General features: G+C 51.1%; 1 protein-coding gene across 4 annotated transcripts in view; it reads left to right on the top strand.

Moving 5' to 3' along the window:
- The window catches only part of MYH10 (myosin heavy chain 10), an 88,541-nt gene that overhangs the window by 10,897 nt on the left and 58,433 nt on the right, over window positions 1-19,211 (top strand). For all 4 annotated transcript variants that reach the window (XM_038157018.1, XM_038157017.1, XM_038157019.1 and 1 more), the window contains 2 exons: window positions 2,842-2,998; window positions 17,286-17,313. In XM_038157018.1, coding sequence (XP_038012946.1) covers window positions 2,842-2,998; window positions 17,286-17,313 — 185 coding nt within the window. The remainder of the gene's footprint in view (window positions 1-2,841; window positions 2,999-17,285; window positions 17,314-19,211) is intronic.

The following is a 19,211-nucleotide window of genomic DNA, read 5'->3' as shown; positions in this document are numbered from 1 at the left end:
TACCAGAGCAATTTATTTATGTCTGGGCAAGGGCAGTGAAAGCAACAGCTTTCCTTTGGGAACATAAAATGCTAAAGTTGTGGATGAACTTGCAGAGAAGTCGAGGTGTTGTGCTGCAGGAGGGTCACCAGTGCAGGTGGGTTTTGCAGTAATTCCCTCCCAGCTTAGCCAGCCTCTGCTTTGGGAGCTCTGTCCTTGCTCAGGGAGAAGCAGCAGCCCAGGAGGGAAATGCCAGTCTCTGAGGGTGCCCGGGTGAGGAGCAGCAGCCCAGGAGGGAAGGTGCCAGTCTCTGAGGGTGCCCGGGTGAGGAGAAGCAGCCCAGGAGGGAAATGCCAGTCTGGGGCTGCCTGGGTGAGGAGCAGCCCAGGAGGGAAGGTGCCAGTCTCTGAGGGTGCCCAGGTGAGGAGCAGCAGCCCAGGAGGGAAATGCCAGTCTGGGGCTGCCTGGGTGAGGAGCAGGGCAGGGTGAGCATCCGGAGGGCAGAGCCCTGCTGGCCTCAGCTGCTTTGGTGCCAGGGCCCTGCTCAGAGCTGTGCTGGGACAGCCGGGCTGGGCTCTGGCCCTGGGAGTTCCTCTCCCTGCTCTCAGCAGTAAGCAGCTCCTCCTGAGCTGTGCCGGGACAGCCGGGCTGGGCTCTGGCCCTGGGAGTTCTCTCCCTGCTCTCAGCAGTAAGCAGCTCCTCCTGAGCTGTGCCTGCGCTGGGGAGCACAGGGGAGGTGCTGCTCCCTGGTCTGGGCTGTGATTCTGTGGTGGCCTTGGCAAACATCCTCTTTCTTGTGGTTACCCTCACTGGAAGGCGGGCTTGTGGCAGTTCTCAGAGCCTCTGTGTCCCTGGTGCTGGTGACAGAGGGATGTGGGTGACCTCGGCTGAGCGCAGGGAGGGTGCTGGCAAGGGCTGCCTCTGTTCAGCAGTTCCTTGGCTCCCTGCATGGTTGTGGCAAGCTGTTGGGATAACTGTCCTGCCTTCCCTCCCCTGCAGCCTGAGCAGGGAGCAGGAGGGGGTTTGGGCAGGGCAGGGCTGCTGTCTGCAGCCAGCTCTGGGTGACATTTCTCTGCAGCAGGATCCAGGTCAGCCAGGAAGGGCAAGAGCACTGGTGCTGGCAGGAGGGACAGTGGTAGGAAAGGAGGCTGGGGAGGAGCTGCCCACTTGCCAACAGCCCCGTGTTATGCTGAGTTAATGACTGATAAGTTGTTCTTCATGCTTGGCTCAGTTGCCCTGATAAGATGTGTTTCCTTTCTCTTGAGAAACAAATACCTTGTTGAGGTGGGAAGGCCCTGCAGTTATCATCCAGCAGATCTGACCAAAGCAGAGGGAGTATTTTCCTGCAAGGACATAAGATGTCCCCATGTCAGGACATCTGGCTGAAAACCAAGTTCTTTTTCTTTGCTGATGGTGCTCCTGGACTCAGTTCAGAGAACACCTTCTGCCTGTCTTTCCAGAAGCTGCTGGAGGTGTGGAAAGGACAGGGGGGCACCTTTTCCTCCAGAGAAAAATCTTTTATACTTACAAAAGAAAAAAGAGGCAGGTTGGGACTATCAGCTACCGTGTTCATACCAATGCAGCAGAAATACTTTTTAAAATGCACCAATGTTTTATCCTGAGTGACCTGCTGAGTACTCTGGGCTCTCAACAGCTGTTAAAGCTTTCTGCTTATTCTCCCCATCCTCTTTCTCTCAACCTGCAGAGGTAAGAAACATGGTTTTCCTGACATTCAGAAAGATACCCTTCCTATTTCTGCCAAACCTGCTCTCTCTTGCTCCCTTCCCGAGCTGGGAAAGATGGGAATTTCAGCAGTGACCAAAAGGAGCACTCTGTGTGAGCGTGTGAGGAGGCAGCAGGGGATGGCGAGATTAGATATTCCTTCTTCAGAGCAGTCAGGGCTGGGGCCAGGCAGATTCCTTGGGCAGGGAGCAGCCGGGGGGAGAGCTGTGCTGTGTGCAGGGAGCAGTGCCTGCCAGAGCCCCCATCCTGATCCTGATCCTGATCCCGAGCCAGGCTCAGCTGGCTCCCTCCTGACCCAGAGTCCGAGGCTGCCCGTGCTCTTCTGCCAGGGCTGCTCTGCCAGCATCGCTCAGGAGCAGCTGCAGGGAGCAGGGCTGCAGGCATTGGTCACAGGGATGTGCAGCCCCCGGGCAGTGCTGCAGTGTGGGCTCGCTCCCGAGGCCTTCTGGCTGAGCAGAAATGGCTCAGTGCAACCAGCAGCGTCCAGTTTGTGCTGGTTCAGTGATGGCTGCTTCTGTGGGGGGTCAGCTCTGCAGGGAGGGTGTGGAACATCTGCAGGGCTGGGTGCCAGGCTGTGCCCCCGGGCTGGGAAGGGAGGCAGTGAGCCCTCTGTGGGAGGAGAAGGGCTGATGGGCAGGGAGGATGGACAGTTACGAGGCTGTGACAGGACAGCAGAAATGTGGTTTGGCACAGGCTCCTCCCTCATCCAGGTTATTTACCAGAGCAGTGGATATTATCAGTTTGTTCAAAATGAAGGTACCTTGGCATGCACGTTTTACTGAAGGAGTTGAACATCAAAAGGTGTCCGTAGAGCTGGAACTTGGCGAACGGAAGAGAGATTTAAATGTCTGTGGGAAAGAGATCAGATACTCCTCTTCAAATTTACCTACCCTTATTATCTTTGAATTACTTTTTATGCCGGTAATTAAAGAGCCTTTTAAGAGAACTAGAAACCAATAATTTGAATACGGCGTGTACTTTGAGTTGCTCTACGAAAAGCACCTCAATTTTGTTTCAAGATAAATATTCTAGAGCCTGTGAAAAGGCTTTCTGTTCTTTACGACTTCATTTCAATACTGTTTACTAACAGAAATGTGTGCTATTTTTTTCTTTTCCCAGACCTATTCAGGGCTGTTCTGTGTAGTCATAAATCCTTACAAGAACCTCCCAATTTATTCGGAGAACATCATTGAGATGTACAGAGGGAAGAAGCGCCACGAGATGCCGCCGCACATTTACGCCATCTCCGAGTCTGCCTACAGGTGCATGCTGCAAGGTAAGAGCAGGGCTGGCCTCTGGCAGCTCCTCGTGTGCCTGCAGCTGGGGCTTTCCTTCCCCAGCCACGTGCAGTCGGGGTTTTAAAGAGGGGGGACAGTTTGTGTGACACCAGCACGGCTGGGCTGGCCATTGCTGCGCTGGGGGTTGTGTCAGAAATACTGTGTTCCTCAAAAAAAGGAGCCAAGTTGCATGTCCAAAGATGATGTGCCCTGGCTGTGGATGAAGGAAGAGTGAAAGAGTGGGACTGAAAAGGCAGTGCTGTAAAAGTGTTGGTGTTTGGCAGCTGGCAAATAATCCGAGGTGACAATGGAACAATGGGGGTTTGAGTTCAAAAAGAGGCCAGGGAAATACTTAACCTGCAGGAATTTTTCTTTTTCTCCTAACTGATGTGTGTCTGCAGTAGAATAGAGTGAGTTTGTGGAGGGCTCATGGTTTGAATTTTGGCTTTAAGGCTGTGCTGGGCAAACATGAAAACTGAACCTGACGTGGTAGCAATGAGCACGGGCTGCTGAACTGTTGCATTTCTGACCCAGGCTTTGGAAGCACAGCTCATTCCAATACTGATTCATACTTAGGGGGCTGTTGAAGGTGTGGGGACAGCACAGTTGTCTGCAGCCAGGTGTGTGTGACCAGGAGCCAGCTCTGCACCCCTTGCTGTGTGTTGTGCTCAGAGTTTGGGCTGGAAGGAGGGGAAGAGCTGTTTGACCTACTTCACCCAAACTGAGGGAAAGCTGTTCCTGCTACCAGGTTAAACCATTTAAATGTTAACTTTTGGTTTTTTTAGACACTTGACATCTTTAAATACATCACACAAGTTTTTGTTTCTTGAATTGTGACTTTGTCTTTAGGGCTGCTTAATAATCAACTACAGGTTGCTGAGTGTCCTTTCACCTCAGGAGAGCTGTGCCAGCAGAGTGGGGTGATGCAGGGACAGCCAGGGGGGAGCAGCAAATTGGGGCCACCGAGAGTTGTTCTGCTTCCCAGTGGATACCTGGGGCTCTGTTTTCATGTGTTTTTGTCAAAGAAACTCTGACTTCTTGACCAGAACAGCAGCCTCTAACAGCTCAGATCAGAGCCCCCCTAATAGGTGCGTGTGGAATAATAGCAGAGCAAACCTTAAGGTTTATTTTAAGGAGTTTATTGTAGCAGTCTCAAGTGGATTGTGATTAAGTGCTTCCCAATCTGAAAGCACTTCTTGAAATGGTCTCAAGAATACACTGAAATGTCCTTGAGACAAATGTCCTCCAATAAAGTAAGTCAATGTCAGCAGTTAGCACACTCCGGGTGCTCCATATATTTGCTCACATACCCTGCTGGACCTCATTTGTGCCTCTGGAGATCCTGCTGCACGGACAAATGTTACTATTTTTGGAAGGTGGAATAAAAAAGAAATGCACATGGTGATGTATGTTTGGTTACAGTCCTCTTTTCTTTCCTTCTGATGGAGGTTTATATTTTGTATCAAATCTCCCCGTGCTTGCTTTCTTTTTGGTCTTGATAGCCTGAGTTCTTCTCATCTGAGCTAGTGAGGGCATAGCTTGGAATAAGAGTAGATGAAACCCATGCCATGGGATCCATTATTTAGGGAAAAACTTGTTTAAGGGTGGCTAGATCTGTGTTTCTAGTGCGCTTCACCTGTATGGAGCCGCTCCCTGTTTATTTCAGGAAGGGTTTGCAGGAGTTAGTGGATTTCCCATGGATGATTTGTCCGCACAGCTGCGTTGCAGGGATAAAGAAAAACTCCAGCACAGGCATGAGTGCTGCAGAGGGGGAGCATGAGTGTTTGTGCCAGGTGTGGAGTGGGGGCTCTGGCACTGACCCTGCTGCTTCCGTGCTTCCAGGGCCCCTGGGCAGAGAGACACTTCAGGGAACTTTGTCTCTGTGTAAATAAAACTTGCAGTTACAACAACCAAGCTTTTGTAGTCATTAGAGCACCAAATAATATTTGTCTTAACAGTAGCAGATGATTACATTTTTCCGTTTGTTTCTGGTTATCAGTGGCAGCACAAGGTCAGCTACTGAGTGTGCCCAGGGTTTGGTGAGGATGGGCTTTCCCTGTCACGTATTTAACACAATGTGCAAAGTGTCTCTCATCTTCTGACTCTGCCTTGTGTTTTAGGCAGCAACGAAACAGCAAATCTGTGTCAGGAATACATCTGTAACCAAGAACTAGCTGGCTTAATCAAAACGCTTCAGATTAATCATCAGAGGTGTCTGCAAGCATTTATGTGCAGCAGAATCCCTGGCCAGGATGCTTTTGCTGATAAGTTCCTGACACATGCTTGTGAAAGTGTTGCTGTGCAGTTCCTGTCTGTGCCTGTGCACGCAGCTGGGGTGGCAGGTACAGCTGGGGTGGCAGGGAGAGGGGTTTTTCCAGTGTGATTGGAGCCATGCTTCTGCTGGTGCAGCGTGTCCATGGGTTCCTTTTGATAGGAATGGCTGCTGTGTTCCCAGTGCTTGACGTCTGAAGTTTAATTATTAGGATTCAAACCTGAAATTGAAACCATAGGAATGCAATTCCTTTGCAGAATATGACCTTCCCCTAATAGAAATATCCTGGCCACTAATCTAGATTAATGAAAGTGGTTGGCTGGATTTTCCTGGCCTGTTCAGTGGTGTTTTGTGCAGTATAATCATGTTTATTTTCCTTGCAGCTGATCACAAACTACTCATTTCCAGGTGTTTGTGAGCTGTTTACTGTGATTAACAGGATACCTGGACCTGAGCTGTGACTCTGAGCAGCCTGATTTCTGAAACCACAGTTTTACTGTGCTGGGAATTGGGCTCAGTGAGTAAAGTGTTACTCAGGTTCTCGGTGCTTTCATGCCTCTAATTCAGAGCCCGGAGAGTCACAGCTCAGCTTCCACTTTCTGCTTTGCTGAGGTTTTGTATGTTTAATATTTGTGCTTAAATAAGGAAATGGAGATTTTTATTTAGATTATGAAAGCAAAGGGTTTTCTGGTCAGCAGAACTGGTGTGTGTGCATCTCCATAGTTATTCCTTGTGTTAAACATTCCTGGAGCACTCTGAATTTTCCTACACTGGGGATACACACGAATCCCTGCAGTTCTCCATGGTGGGAAGAGTCTGTGTGGAAGCATTGCTGCCTGCCAGCCATCAAACCCCGCTCTGTTCTTGGCCCCCTGAAGAATTTCCTGTCTGGGGGGACCTCCTGCCCCCCTGGCTGCCCGGGTCAGCCCTCCCTGTGCCCTCTGGGTGGGGAAGAATGGGCTGGGAATGTGGGTCAGTGCTTGCCAAAGCAGGGCAGAGGCTGGGGGGAGAGCTCTGACACACAGCGGGCTCTGAGAGCCCAGTTTGGAGGGGATGGATTCCCCAGCAGAGGCTGGGGGAGAGCTCTGACACACAGCAGGCTCTGAGAGCCAGTTTGGAGGGGAATCCATCCCCTCCAGAGGCTGGGGGAGAGCTCTGACACACAGAGGGCTCTGAGAGCCCAGTTTGGAGGGGATGGATTCCCCAGGGACTCAGAGCGAGCTCTGGGAGCTGCAGGGTTGCTCTCCGTGGATGAGCACAGGGGCAGCTGTGAGGGAGCAGGGGTTTGGGGCAGGTTCTGCAGGGAGCAGCAGACTCAGGCAGTGCTGGCTGTGCTCAGTGCTGCCCTTGCTGCAGCAGCTGCGTTGAAGATGCTCTGGTTTGAGGCAGGCAGGAGCTGGGCTGCATTCTAGTTATGCCAGTCAGGATTTCTCTTCAGGAAAAGCCTCATTACCCAGTGCCTGACCGCAGCAGATAATAACCTGCAATTCAGCTCTCCAGACTGGATTTCCCCTCTCTTTCCCCCAGTAATTATTTTTCAAAGTGCTGTGGTAGTAGGGTGTTACTTCACAGGTGGTTTAGTGGATTTCTCCTGCACTTTCCCTTCGTTTCCCTGAGGAGAAGGTGAAGCAGGGAGCACCCATGGCTGGGCTGATGGGCTGGAGTAAAGCCCAGCACTGGGGCAGGGCTGCGCTGGCCCCACAGAGCATTGCTGACATGACCATAAGGAATTGCTGTCCTAATCCCTGTGACAATGTTGACCTTAATTCTGCTTGGTTATACAATTTGCAAGCCTTGCTGGTGTTCTTCAGCCCTGCTCAAAGTTATGGGTTGTACACATTTGCCACAGAGCAGGACTTGCTTTGAGAAAATGAATTTTCTAGGGCTGATAGGGCTGGGACAGCCCTTCACCAGCAAGGGAGATTTGATTGTGCAAAAGCAGCACTCATAAATTGTTCTCTAGTGCTTTTTCCACAGCTGACTTTCTCTTTTCCCTCTTCCCTTCCACTTTTCCCACTGGATTTCTAGAGGAAGTGTGGCTTTGTTTTGCTGTGCCTCTTTATTCAGTGACGTACAAGTGCTTCGGAAGAAATGCGAAGGAAAACTTGCTGACTTTTTGTTGCTAAAGCCCAGCTTGCCTGTTAATATTACTCTTGTATAATTATGCTTAGTCTCTCCTTTTTATCCTGTTTCCCTGAGGACATCTTGATGAGCACCAAATTAGCACTGATATTTTAGGCCTGCCTTTAATCCTGTTGCAGAGAAGGTTTATCGGAAACAGCCTAAGAGGGAAAGGGAACACTTGGTGTTGGAGAAGCCAGAACTGCCTACAGGTGCAGTGCTTCTCTCTTCAAAACATCTTCTTGAGCTATATTTGTAGTTAATCTTGATTTAAGTCCTCCCTTGGGGGCAAATCCACCCCCAGATACGGAAGAAAAGAATTGAAACTAAAATAAGACAATTTTTTTCTTTTGAAGGTCCATTAAATCTTCAAATGGAAGAGGGAAAAATTGCTCTGAGACTGAAAAAGCTGGGAGTGATGGTTGGTGTTCTCTGCTCTGAGGAGCAGATGGGACCTGATCAATGTGCCATTAATGCTCTTGGTGTTTTCATTACATCTTGACTTCCCAGAAGGGTCCCCAAGGGCTTTTAACGAGTTACAGAGTGCAGGATGGTGATCCCAGCAGAACTGGCTGCTTGGTAAATGCCATGTGAAGGATTTACAGGTCCCTTTATTATTACATTGAGAATTCTGGCCTTTCACGTGGTCCACTCGGGCAGGTGTGGAATATAAACACTCAGGTGAGAGCACCATTAGCATCCAGATTGCTCGTACCCCTCCAGGAGTGCCTGAGTGCAGGGAGATTCCTGAAGCGAGAAACCAAGTAGAAAAAACTGAAATCCATCATGCTGAAAGTCTCCTGCCTCCTTATTTTTGAATTTGAGGTAAAACGATAAATCCTTCTGTCAGCTGAACTTGTTTTGCAGTGTTTCATCTCCTTCCCTCCCTTTGGTGTTCTGTCTCTGGGTGTTGAACTGTGGGATGCAGGGGCTGGGAGGTCACTGACTCCACTGCCCCGTGCTTGGCCAGCTGTGAGTGGCACCAGCAGCAGGTACTTACTCAGCTGACCCAAGCTGGTCCTAGAAACTGCATTTTAAACTTTTTTTGTTGTTGTTGGGAAAGTTTTGGCGCTTTACTGACCCCTGTCCTTCTCTGTGTCACAATGTGGCCGGATCCCTGTTGATTGTTCAGCTCAAGGTTGGGCACTTAATTAGGAATGATGATTCTTTCAGCGAGCAGCTCTCTCTGAAGGCTTAATTGCTTGGAAGTTGACATCTTTCTTTACGTAATTTCAGTAACTTTGTGTTTACAAATGGCACAGAAGTGGCAATTGTTACATAAGGAATTTTTAGTTTCCTCAGTGCCTGGGTTTTCCTCCCCCTCCTGAAGTGCAGTGCTGCAGCAGATGAGCCACTTCCATGGGCTTTTGTGGTTGATATTCTGAGCGAGCAGAGATGACTTTAATTTCAAAACTTGCTATGCAAGCTGGCCTTATAATTGAATAGTGACTGTGCCTACAGACAGGAATTCAAGGCTAAGTGCACCCGACTTGGGAAATCATCCATGAGATGAATCATTTTGTGCGATTACTCAGTCAGCACCTGCTCCTGCACTGAAGCTTTCCTTTAAATTAAACTCCTTTTATTTCTAGCTAGTTGTGAAATGGATAATTTGCTCCTGCTTGGCCCAAGCCTGGGGATGACAGGCACAAGCAGCAATGCCTTGATGAAACAAAACCTCCAATGTGCTCTAATCTGGGGAGCAGCGGGAGAGCCGGGCCGGGCGTGCACAAAGCTGGGTTTTGTCAGCCCTGCCTGCATTCCTGCCGAGCTGAGAGTGCAGCTATGCCCTAACTGCCACTGCCAGCACTTGCTGCAGCTTCTTTTTCCTCCCCCTTCCTCTTCAAGTTGTTGTCCTTTGGCAAGGGAGCAGCAGCAGGGTTTATCCCTTGGCCAGGGCAGAGGTGAGGCTGCTGCTGTCCTGCTGCTTGGCTCGGAGCCCACAGCAGCAGCACAATTCCCAGTTTCTGTCTCGGTGTGTCTCCAGCCTCCTCTCATCTCCAGGCTCGATGCTCTCAGGCATTCCTGGCAGGTTTGGGAGCCTTCCTCCAGGAGAGTTGCGAGGTGTTGTGCATCTGTTTCAGAGAGGAAGGGGAATAAAAGCTCATGGCTTTCTGATGGCCCTGGGCATTCAAATCCAGCCTGTGCTAGGGCTTTTTCAACCTGGTGGTAAAGCCATCAGGTGGTGTGGAGAAGGAAAATGCAGAACAAAAAGCAGGAGAAAACAGGTGCCTACCTGTTGATGTGTATCTGCTGTGAAGTTGCTCAGGGAATTTCTTGTGGAAAATTTGAGGAAAAGAGCAGGAAATCATTCTCTGAAGGGTTAGTAAACAGAAAATGCTGAAAATAGAAAATCTGCAAGAACCAAATCCTGAATCTCAGAGCTGGAGTGGCTGATGGACTGTGCTGCACACAAACATTTGGCAGCAGAGCAGCCGGGGGGGAGCTGCTGGTGCCATCTCTGAGGCTCCTGCTCAGAATCTGGAGACCCCTGTGCTCATGATCAGCTTCCCAGAGGGAGTCTGATAGCAATCCTAACCAGAGGGGGGCTGTAAGCAGTGTGAGGAAAGACCTTCATTTGGGCAAAGAGCTGGTTAAGGATTGGTCAGTCTTGCCCATTGTCTTGTGCTTTTTCTGGTTTGGGAGCTGCTGCTGCTGCTGGAACCTGCATTCATGTTTGTGCTTTCTGGGCATAAACATCTTGGGAAAGAAGAATTCCCTCGGTGATGCCGGAGCTGCTGCTGCTGCCTGAGCAGGAGCTGAAGGGATGAGGGGTCTGGGCACATCTAAATGCAGCTCTGGCTGTAAATCAGGTGCAGAATGTGAGGAGTGAGTGGAAAGGGATCCATCTAAGGAATGTTTTTGCCATAGACTCGACACATTTTGTTTCTATTTTCATAATACATATAATTAATCTATACTAATGTAATATTTCAGAGTATATAGACAGAGTGCATGCCAAGCACAAACACAGGTGAGAGCTCACCTGCAGAGCTGCCTCCAGCTCAGGAAGGACCTGGAGCTGCTGCAGCCAGGCCAGGGGAGGCTCCAGGATGATGCTCTGAGAACTGAAGTTATTTCATTCTGGAAAAGAAGAAGCTCTGGGGGCTCCAAGGGAGCTGGAGGGGGACAAAGGATGGAGTGGCAGGACATGGATCAGGGAACTGCAGGATGTTTTGGTGGCTGCCATGGCTGGGTGAGGAATTCATGACCAGGAATACCTGGATCAGGGAATGCAGGAGGGTTTGGCTGGGTGAGGAGCACATGAGCAGGAATTAATGGATCAGGGAGCTGCAGGAGGGTTTGGTGGCTGCCATGGCTGGCCGTGGCTGGCCTTTGGGGGGTGACCTGTGCCCTGTGTGGCTGAGCACAGCCCCAGAGCGTGGCCCTGCTGTGGCACTGCTGTCACACATGCTGTCTCTCCAGACTCAGTTCAGGCAGATCGAGCAGCTTGGGCAGGAGGTCACTGCAGTGGAAGTTGCCAGCCCCTTTTTAAGTGGTTGGTGCTTGATTGTTTGTTTGGGAAGGAGAAGAGCAAAAGTTAAACGAGTGAGCTTACATGGCAGATCCTAAAACCAAAGGGCCTCCTTGAATCGTCGTCTCAGTGGACAGTGTAATCTTTGTCTAAACAAAATTATTCTTCGTGGGAAGTAGAACAACTTCAGCAGGGTTGATGGAGAATGGAAACCACTGCTGTGCTGAGGCTCTGCAGTCCAAATAAACCTTGTCCAGCCTGTGGCTTGCCAGCTCCTAATCTTAGGTTGCTGCTAAGCAGAATGCAAATAAGGACTGAAGAGTAAGTGTAGGGGTGGCCTGTGCGGGTTTTCATTTCTCCTGGGAGGGCTCCTTGGGTGAATGGAGGGCTGGAGGGAGGCAGAGATCTGCTCCCCTGTGTGTCAGGGATCAGGTCCTGGCAGCTCTGGCCAGGGCAGTTTTTCCCTCTGGGTTGTCAGTGCCCTTCAGTGAGCTGCTGAAACCCCCCGGGAGCCCCTGGACAGTGAGCAGGGCCCAGCAGCTGTGCCTGGCCCCGAGCTGGCACTGTGGGCATCAGCAGCTTCCCCTGCTTTCCCCCAGCCTGAAGCTGCCCTGTGTGCTCTGCTCATCTCCTGGCTTACAGCAGCCCTGTTTGAAAGGGCTGCATCCATCTCCCCAGACCTGCTTGGGTTTGCTAGGTGAGCAGCACGTTACCCACGAGCTGCTGTTCACAAACACAGCAGCTCTGCTGTAATTCCTGAATTAATTCTACTAAAGCTTCCCTTAATGATCATTAATAAAGGCAGTGAAAGACTGACAGTGAAAACTAAACCATATTTGAGGTTCTTGCAACTGAATTAGGGCTGAAAAGTCAAATCAAGTGCCAGTTGTGGCTGCTGCGTGGTGGGAAGCTGCTGCAGTGGGCAGGACAGAGTCCTGTTTGTTTTGTCCTCTGCTGCTGACTCAGCCCTGGCTGGCAAGCTGAGCACGTCACACTTTTCTCCTCAGGAATTTGGGGAATTTCGAGCTAATGTTGCAAATGCCTCACTCGTGATTTCTGAAACAGTCTCAATTCCCAGCTCCAGTCCTGCCAGGCTGGGGCTGTGCTGGCTGAGGAATAACCAGCGTGGCCACCTCGCGTGCTGGGGACATGCAAAAAATCCCTGTCTGCAGAGCTGTGGGTCACTGGAACAAGCGCAGGGTAAGCCAGGCCTGGGCTTTGGGTGACCTCTGCCATGTATCACTGCTAATTATTAACCTCATGTGCTCAGCCAGCAGCAGACCTGGAGCGTGGCTCTTGTGGTTTATCTCAGACCTTCCACAGGAAGGGACAGAACCGCTTTTTTTTTTTTCCTTTTTAATAAAAGCTATTGTTATTTTAACTTCCCAAATGGCAGGGACACCTCGAGTGTTTACATCAGTGCTCCACCCCTGAGCCAGGAGGTGTTGTGACCCTTCTGCAGCCCTGGAGGTGCCCGGCAGCAGTGGAGGGCTGCTTGGTGAAGGTTTGTGGAGCTGGAGCTGGCAGCTCTCAGCAGCAGTGGGAAGCACCAGGTGAACTCCAGGGCTGGCACCTGCTCAGGGACTGAGGGCAGCCTGTGGATTGGCCTTGAAGCTGGGCTGCAGGGTTGGGGTGATTCTCGAGGAGTGATGTCTGAGCAGTTTCAGTGCTCTGAGGGAAAAGTGTCTGATGGGCAGCACTGATGGAGCCAAGCTGATAAACATGATTATTCTAGGACTTACAGCCACTGGATACCCACAAGGAGTGGGCTGCATCTGAATTTGATCTTTCCTCTGGTATAAACTATTGTTACACCTTTCAGGAGAAGGAATGAGATTTCTGGGAGTCCATTGCTTGACAGTTTCAAAGAAACAAGGGTTGGAGGTAAAACCCCACCAATTTATGAACGAGCTGGTGATGACAGGGCAAGAAGAAAACCAATCAATGAGTCTGAAGGTGTGCCAAGAGAGATGGCTTCTCCTGAAGTGTCCTTGAGTGTTTCTCACTTCCAGAGCTTCCTTTCAGCGGCTGGAAGGGTAGTGCAGTGATCCTGCTCACCTTTCTGGAGATGCCTGTGGTGTTTCCATCCATCAGTCACCTGAGCCCTGCCGAGGAGGGTGACAGTGATACTGCCCAGCGCTGCTGGGTGTGCCACATCAGGTGCCTTGGCCACGTGCAGCTTCAGCTTCTTTAAAACTGTAAACGCCTCGAACTCGGTGGAATTTAGGTGTTACAACTGGAAATATCAGCTTTGTGTTATTAGCAAAGTTCCTGCTTCCTGCAGAGCTCCCTGGGCTGTTGGGTGGGTCACTGGGGGCACAGTGCTGGTTTATTCCTGCTCTGGGAAGCTGCACTGAGGAGGAGCGAGCTGCCGTGGAGGTGAAATGCAGGGTAAGCAGAGCTCTCGTGGTGCCCACAAGTGTGTCAGGGCACATTTGGCCCGGTAGGTGCCCAGCAAACAAACTTGTGCCTGTCACTCTTCTGCTGGCCCTGGGCAGAGGTGTCTGTGGGGAGTCACTTGCACAGTGCTAAGTGTTTGATGACAGTTTAGGGAGTAACCAGGCAACATTTTAAAGGCAAACACAAATTAAAAAGGCATGCTCCATCTCTGTAACCAGATCTCTTCCCGTGTTTATCAGCCCGGCAGGAAAATAGGAAAAAGAGAATAATTGGAAGCTTGGACTTGAGGAGTGGCAGGTTGTGGGACACCTGTGCGTGTCCTTGTCATGTGGCATTCATGGACCAGTTTGGGAGAGCTCTGGCAGCAGCAGAATCTGTGCTGCTGGGAAGGTCCCTGTCCCCCAGGCACTGCCCTGTTTTCACAGAACTTGTCGGGAATGCAGTTTTTAAATGACCTTGGCTAGATGGATATCTGAGCCTGGTCACCTACAGCACAGGGCACACACACAGCAGCTCCTTGGAGCTGCATCCACAACAAACAGGGAGCCAGGGAGCCTGTCCTGGGATGGGCTGCTGGCACCTGAGGATGAAACACCACCTACAAATAAACAGGAGCCCTCTGCTCCCTGCACGGGGCTCTTTTTAGAAAGCAAATGATTTCTGCTGTTTGAGAAATACCAAAGAACTTGCCTCTTCCACCTCCCAAAGAAGCAGGATTTTTTTTTATGTCTGCTCCATAAATAGGGGTGGCACTTGGCTCTGGACAGGGAGAAGGAAAGGCTATGCCAGAGTGAATGATCCACAAGCATTTTGTGCTTGGGTTTGAGGAAGGACCAATGCTATCCTGCAGATTGGAACCGTTTTCCTCCGCGTGCTGTTCTGCTGGCTGGGTGTGTGGGAGCCCATTGCTTTCTCTCCAGCCCGAGCTGGGAAAGCAGATTTAACTGTTTTCACCCTGGCACGCTTGTTTCATGCTGTCCCCTTAAAGAAGGGGCTTGTGAGACAGTCAGTGTCTGTGTAAGAGTCACTGTTTGATAGGAATGGTAATCAGAGAGAGGTGCAAGCCCAGAGCAGGGAAGGCACCTGCACCTGTGGCATTGTTTTCCTAGGTCTGGGAATGAGTGCCAGTTCCAAAAATGCCTTTCTGGCTGGGCACTGAGGGGGCTCCACATGCCTCCTCCCATTCATCCCCAGTCTGTTGGTGAGGGGGATCTGGACATCTGCAGCACCTAAAATATCAGTGTAGTGAAGGGTGCTTGGGGCACAGCCAGCTGCAGAGCCTGGGGTCTGTGTGCCTGGAAGCTGTTCTGGGACAGAGCTGCTGTGCTGTCCTGCAGACAGGCTGAGCAGATGCAGGGGAAGCTCCTGCTCTGAAATCAGGGCTGCAGGCACCTGTTTCTTTAATTTTTTAAATCAAATTAAAATTTAAATTAATTTTTTAAGATTTTGTTAAACTTTCTGATATTTGCATTCTTGTAACAAACTTTCTCACACACAATTCTGTAAATAACTTATTGGTTTGCATTCTTTCATTAAAGAAAAGAGATTTGATAGGCTGTTGGTCTGTCCAGTGTCATTGGAGAGGTGGCACTGTCACCCTCCAATCCACTGTCACTTTTAGAAAACTACAAATATTGGAATCAGACAATAAACTTCCCTCTTTTCGTTCACCTGGAAAACAGCAGTGAGCGTGTCATCATTTCGTGTCCCATAGTAACAGGCACCCTGTGCTGTCTGCGGGGAGAAGGAACTAAAGAAACCATAAATAACCCTTCCATGTGGGGCATTTGTCAGGGTGCCTCTGGGCAGATCAGCTCCTCCTGGGCCAGGGGGCACCTGGCATTTGGCAAGGGCTGGGTGCTGGAGCTGGCCAGCAGCACAAGGGAGGCACCACAGGGCAGAGCTTGGGGCTTGCTGCTGCCTTCCTGCCACGTTCCTGGCCTGGGAGGTTCAGAGCCCAGCTGGGCACTGAGAAATGGGTTTGGAGTGGCAGGCTTGACTTTGTAAGGGCTGTGTCAGCTCAGGCTCCTGCACACAGAAAGTCAAAAAGCTTGGCTGCGCTTGCTGGAGCTTCTGGCAGTGGCAAGTAAATACTTTCTGAATATAAATAAATAAATAAGTAATATAATAAATAAATAAAGCTATAAATAAATAGCTTTCTGGACTTGCAGATTTTCTCTGAATTGAATCAGGTGAGAAGAGTCATTTATAGTGTGCCTTGTGTGTTGTGGCACAGTAGCATTGCATGGTAAATGCTCAGGTAACAAATCATGATACAGAGCCTTGACAAGCTCACACTGTCTTTAAATCAATTAAACTTCAAGGCGAATCTAGCTGTGCTAACTTTTTGAAGTGCTAAACTGCAGAGGTCTAGTTTAGAGGAGGCTGTGTTTTTTGAGGTAATGGCCCAGCTACGGTGCCAAAATTAGGGTGAAGTTATTTCTGGGAAGTAAGAAAGGGAAAAATCAACTTGTCACTTGAAAGAAATGCCTCAGTAAATACTAAAGCTGAGAAGTACTAACTTTGAGCTCTACTCACGGTCCCAGCTTGGCTCTCACTCAGCTGTTTCCTCTGCAAGAACAAGTGCTCTGTGCTGTCCTGGTGCTGGCCAGGGCTGCTGCAGCCCTGAGGCACTGCTGGCTGCCCTGGGAGCAGCCCGGGGGCAGAGCTGGCTCTGCAGGACCCCAGCTGCACCCGAGCCCTGCCCTGGCCCTGCTGCTGCCACCACAAACTGCTTTTGGATAGCTCTTGTGAGACCTGCTGCCTGGTGTCAAGCCCAGAGGAACATAAATGAGTGTTTTCCTCATGTTTCTGTCGTCATACTCCCACTGCTTTTGCCCCCCTTTCTTACAGTCCTGTTCCTTTTTTTGGTCTGCAGCTGTAGGGAAAGATCCAGGAGCATCCCTGCAGCCTTGCCAGGAGGGTCTCCAACACTTGGGATTTTTCTCTCCCGCTTTTAATAATCAGAGCTAACATTCTTCAGGCCTCCTGCCCTCATTGTGCTGTTTGTTACCCTCAGGAGGGGTGGTTGGAGCTCTCGGCTGCTTGCAAGGCCCAGCCACGGGCTGCAGGGCTCACCTGGTGAGGCAGAGCTCTGCAGAGGCCCGGCCAGCACTGCTGGTCCTTGGTGTTTCTGAGCAGCAGGCTCCAAGCACAGCTGCCTGCGTGTTTTTAACGCTCTTCAGTCAGCAAGCAGCTCCATTTTTTGTCATCCTTGGTGTTAAGGCAGTCTAGAACTTGCCAGGGGAGGCATCTGTGGCTCAGCCTGTGCTGGCAGCGTGCAGCAGCACCTGCCTGCTCTGGAAGGCTTCAGCTGCAATGTTCTCTTGCTGCAGGTACATTCCCATGTTTTGATGGGAGAATTTTTAATATGGTGCTGAAATACGTTCTGTGAAGCTCTTGGCGTGATGAAACAGCCCTCGCAGGCTGCTCCTGACCTTCAGGAGTTCTTCCCAAAGGTCGTGAGCGTGGCACAAAGTGCTGAGCAAATGCTGCAGCGCTCTGCTTTCCCTGGATGTCCTTTAGACAAGGCTTTCATGAATAAGCTGAGCTGTGGGAGCTCTTCAGGCCTGCGTGTTCATTTAAAACAGAGAACAGAATGCTGGGGAGGAAAGCACTTGTTTGCTGGAGATGGCAGTGCTCTTTCCAAGTGTGTGGCTGGCAGTGTTGTGTGCTTGAAGCTGCTTTTCTCCTCATGTAAGGTTTCACATTCTTACTGCATTTAGAATAAGAAGTGTTAGGGCTAGTTTCTGTGAAAATATAGTTAAAAGCCTTCCTGTGGATTATTATTAAATTTAACCCGAATTTTGACTTCATTATCTGAAATGTCAGGGCTTCTAGGAACTTCCAAGCTGTTGTTTGAGGGGCGTGTGCGTGTGAAATGGGGACATTATTGAAATTGCTTCAGAGTGTCCTTCCAGTCGTTAAGCTGAAGCCATGAACATTAGAAATATTCAATTAAAAGGAACTGTTTTGCAGATTACAGACCCCTATAACTGTGTTTGTTCTTGTTTTGCAGACCGTGAGGACCAATCAATTCTCTGCACGTGAGTGATCATTTTTCATTTGGCTTTGGGGAATCTGTGTTGTGAGAGGGGGCTTTGATGCAGCCGTGGGAGGCAAAGCTGGGTCTTCAGTCGTGACAGGCAGTGGGAAAAGATGTAGCATGAAGTGATGGTTTGTGTGGGGATATAGTCTTTTAATGCTGTAATTCACATTATTGGGTTTTCTAGGCATGTTCTGCTTAAGAAGTGTGATTTAAAAACGTCAGTGAAGAGCTCTGCCTCCAACCCAAAAGCTTTAAGAAGTTTCTCTCTGTGGGAAAGTGCTGTGGGAAAGGCCTGGGGAAGCCAAGATCCAGAAGTGGGTCTGGAGACCCTGAGCAGCAGCTCAGCTCTGGCTCTGCCTCCAGGGGCATCCCTGAGGAGGGTGGCACCACCAGGGGTGGCACCAGGGTTCCCTTCCCACCTGAGCAGAGCTGTTGCTGTGCTGAGCTCCCTGGGTGTGCCTGGGGAGGCAGAGCACCAGAGGCACTGCAGGCTGGCCGTGCTTGGAGTGCAGCTGGCAGGCTGGCCCAGCTTCCTGCCCTCTCCCCCGCGGACTGAGTGTTCCTGCAGCTTCCTGTGCTGCTGCTGGGAGCCTCGGCCGGGGAGATAAGGGGGGAGATAAGGGTTCCCTGGGCTCGGGGAGCCCGGCTGGCCCGGCCCCAGCTGCACAGAGCTGTTGCTGTTCAGCTCCCTGGGCAGCACTCCCCGTGCCAGCCCGAGGGGCAGGGGAAGCTGTCCCTGCTGGGGACACCCTGGGGGTCAGCATAGCCCGAGGGGCAGGGGAAGCTGTCCCTGCTGGGGGCACCCTGGGGGTCAGCATAGCCCGAGGGGCAGGGGAAGCTGTCCCTGCTGGGGACACCCTGGGGGTCAGCATAGCCCGAGGGGCAGGGGAAGCTGTCCCTGCTGGGGGCACCCTGGGGGTCAGCATAGCCCGAGGGGCAGGGGAAGCTGTCCCTGCTGGGGACACCCTGGGGGTCAGCGTGGCTCATCTGGGCTGGGAGCCTCACCGTGGCTCTGTCCTGCAGGGTGGAACACAGCGAGTTCAGGGAACAGGGGACAGGGGGTGCAGTGCTTGGTGCCCTGGTGTTGGGGACGTGCTCTGGGGGGATCCTGCTGCCTGGAACAGCTCCGTGGGGACACCGCCTGCTGCAAGGAGGCCTGGGTTCAGCTCCCTTCCTGACATGAAGGGATTCGAATCTCCATCTTGTGCCCCCTACAGAAGTGCCTTAACTCTCTCACAAGGCAGGATCCTTCCGAGCCATGCCTTTTCCAGCCATGGATACCATGCATGCAGGATTCCGAGGGCCTAAGGACACAGGAGCAAAAAGAGTTCTGTGCCTCAGATAAAAGCTGATCTGGTTAACTCAGCTTGTCTGGGTCTGTGGCTCCTGCTCCTCGCAGGACTGTGTGATGACTGTTCCGTGTGCAATGCACAAAGCTGCCCTCAAAGCAGGGATGGGATCCCAGAGTGAGAAGACAGGCTTTGTTCCCATGTTTGTGGATGCCTTGGCAGCGTGTGCTTGCCCCAGGTGAATGTTTTGAAGTAGCTTCGTGTTCTGTGTCTGCCCGTGAACTTTCCTCTCCTTTGCATGGTCAGCCAAGCCCACGAGGTTGGAGTGGCAGTGCTGCAGGATTTGGTGGATGTCCAATCTGATCATTTACAAATTGGAAAGCCTCTAAGCTCTCCTGCCTTCAGCTTTGTCATTGCCTCACCTCTGAGGTTCCTGTGGGCTTTTGATCCCCCTGCACTGAGTGGACAGTCGATCCCTGTTTGGATCTGGTACAGAGTGAGGAGTTTGTGCATCCCGTGCTGGGCTTGGCTCTGCCTTGAGAGCAGCTGGAGCTCAGGTGGTGAGGATGGGGAGGGACACGCGTCCTCACAGGCAGACCTCGGCAGA

Source organism: Motacilla alba, chromosome 18 (assembly GCF_015832195.1).
Source record: "Motacilla alba alba isolate MOTALB_02 chromosome 18, Motacilla_alba_V1.0_pri, whole genome shotgun sequence".
Classification (NCBI taxonomy): Eukaryota; Metazoa; Chordata; class Aves; order Passeriformes; family Motacillidae; genus Motacilla; species Motacilla alba.
Note: the sequence above shows the minus strand (reverse complement) of the source record. Positions and strands in the feature narration are given on the sequence as shown.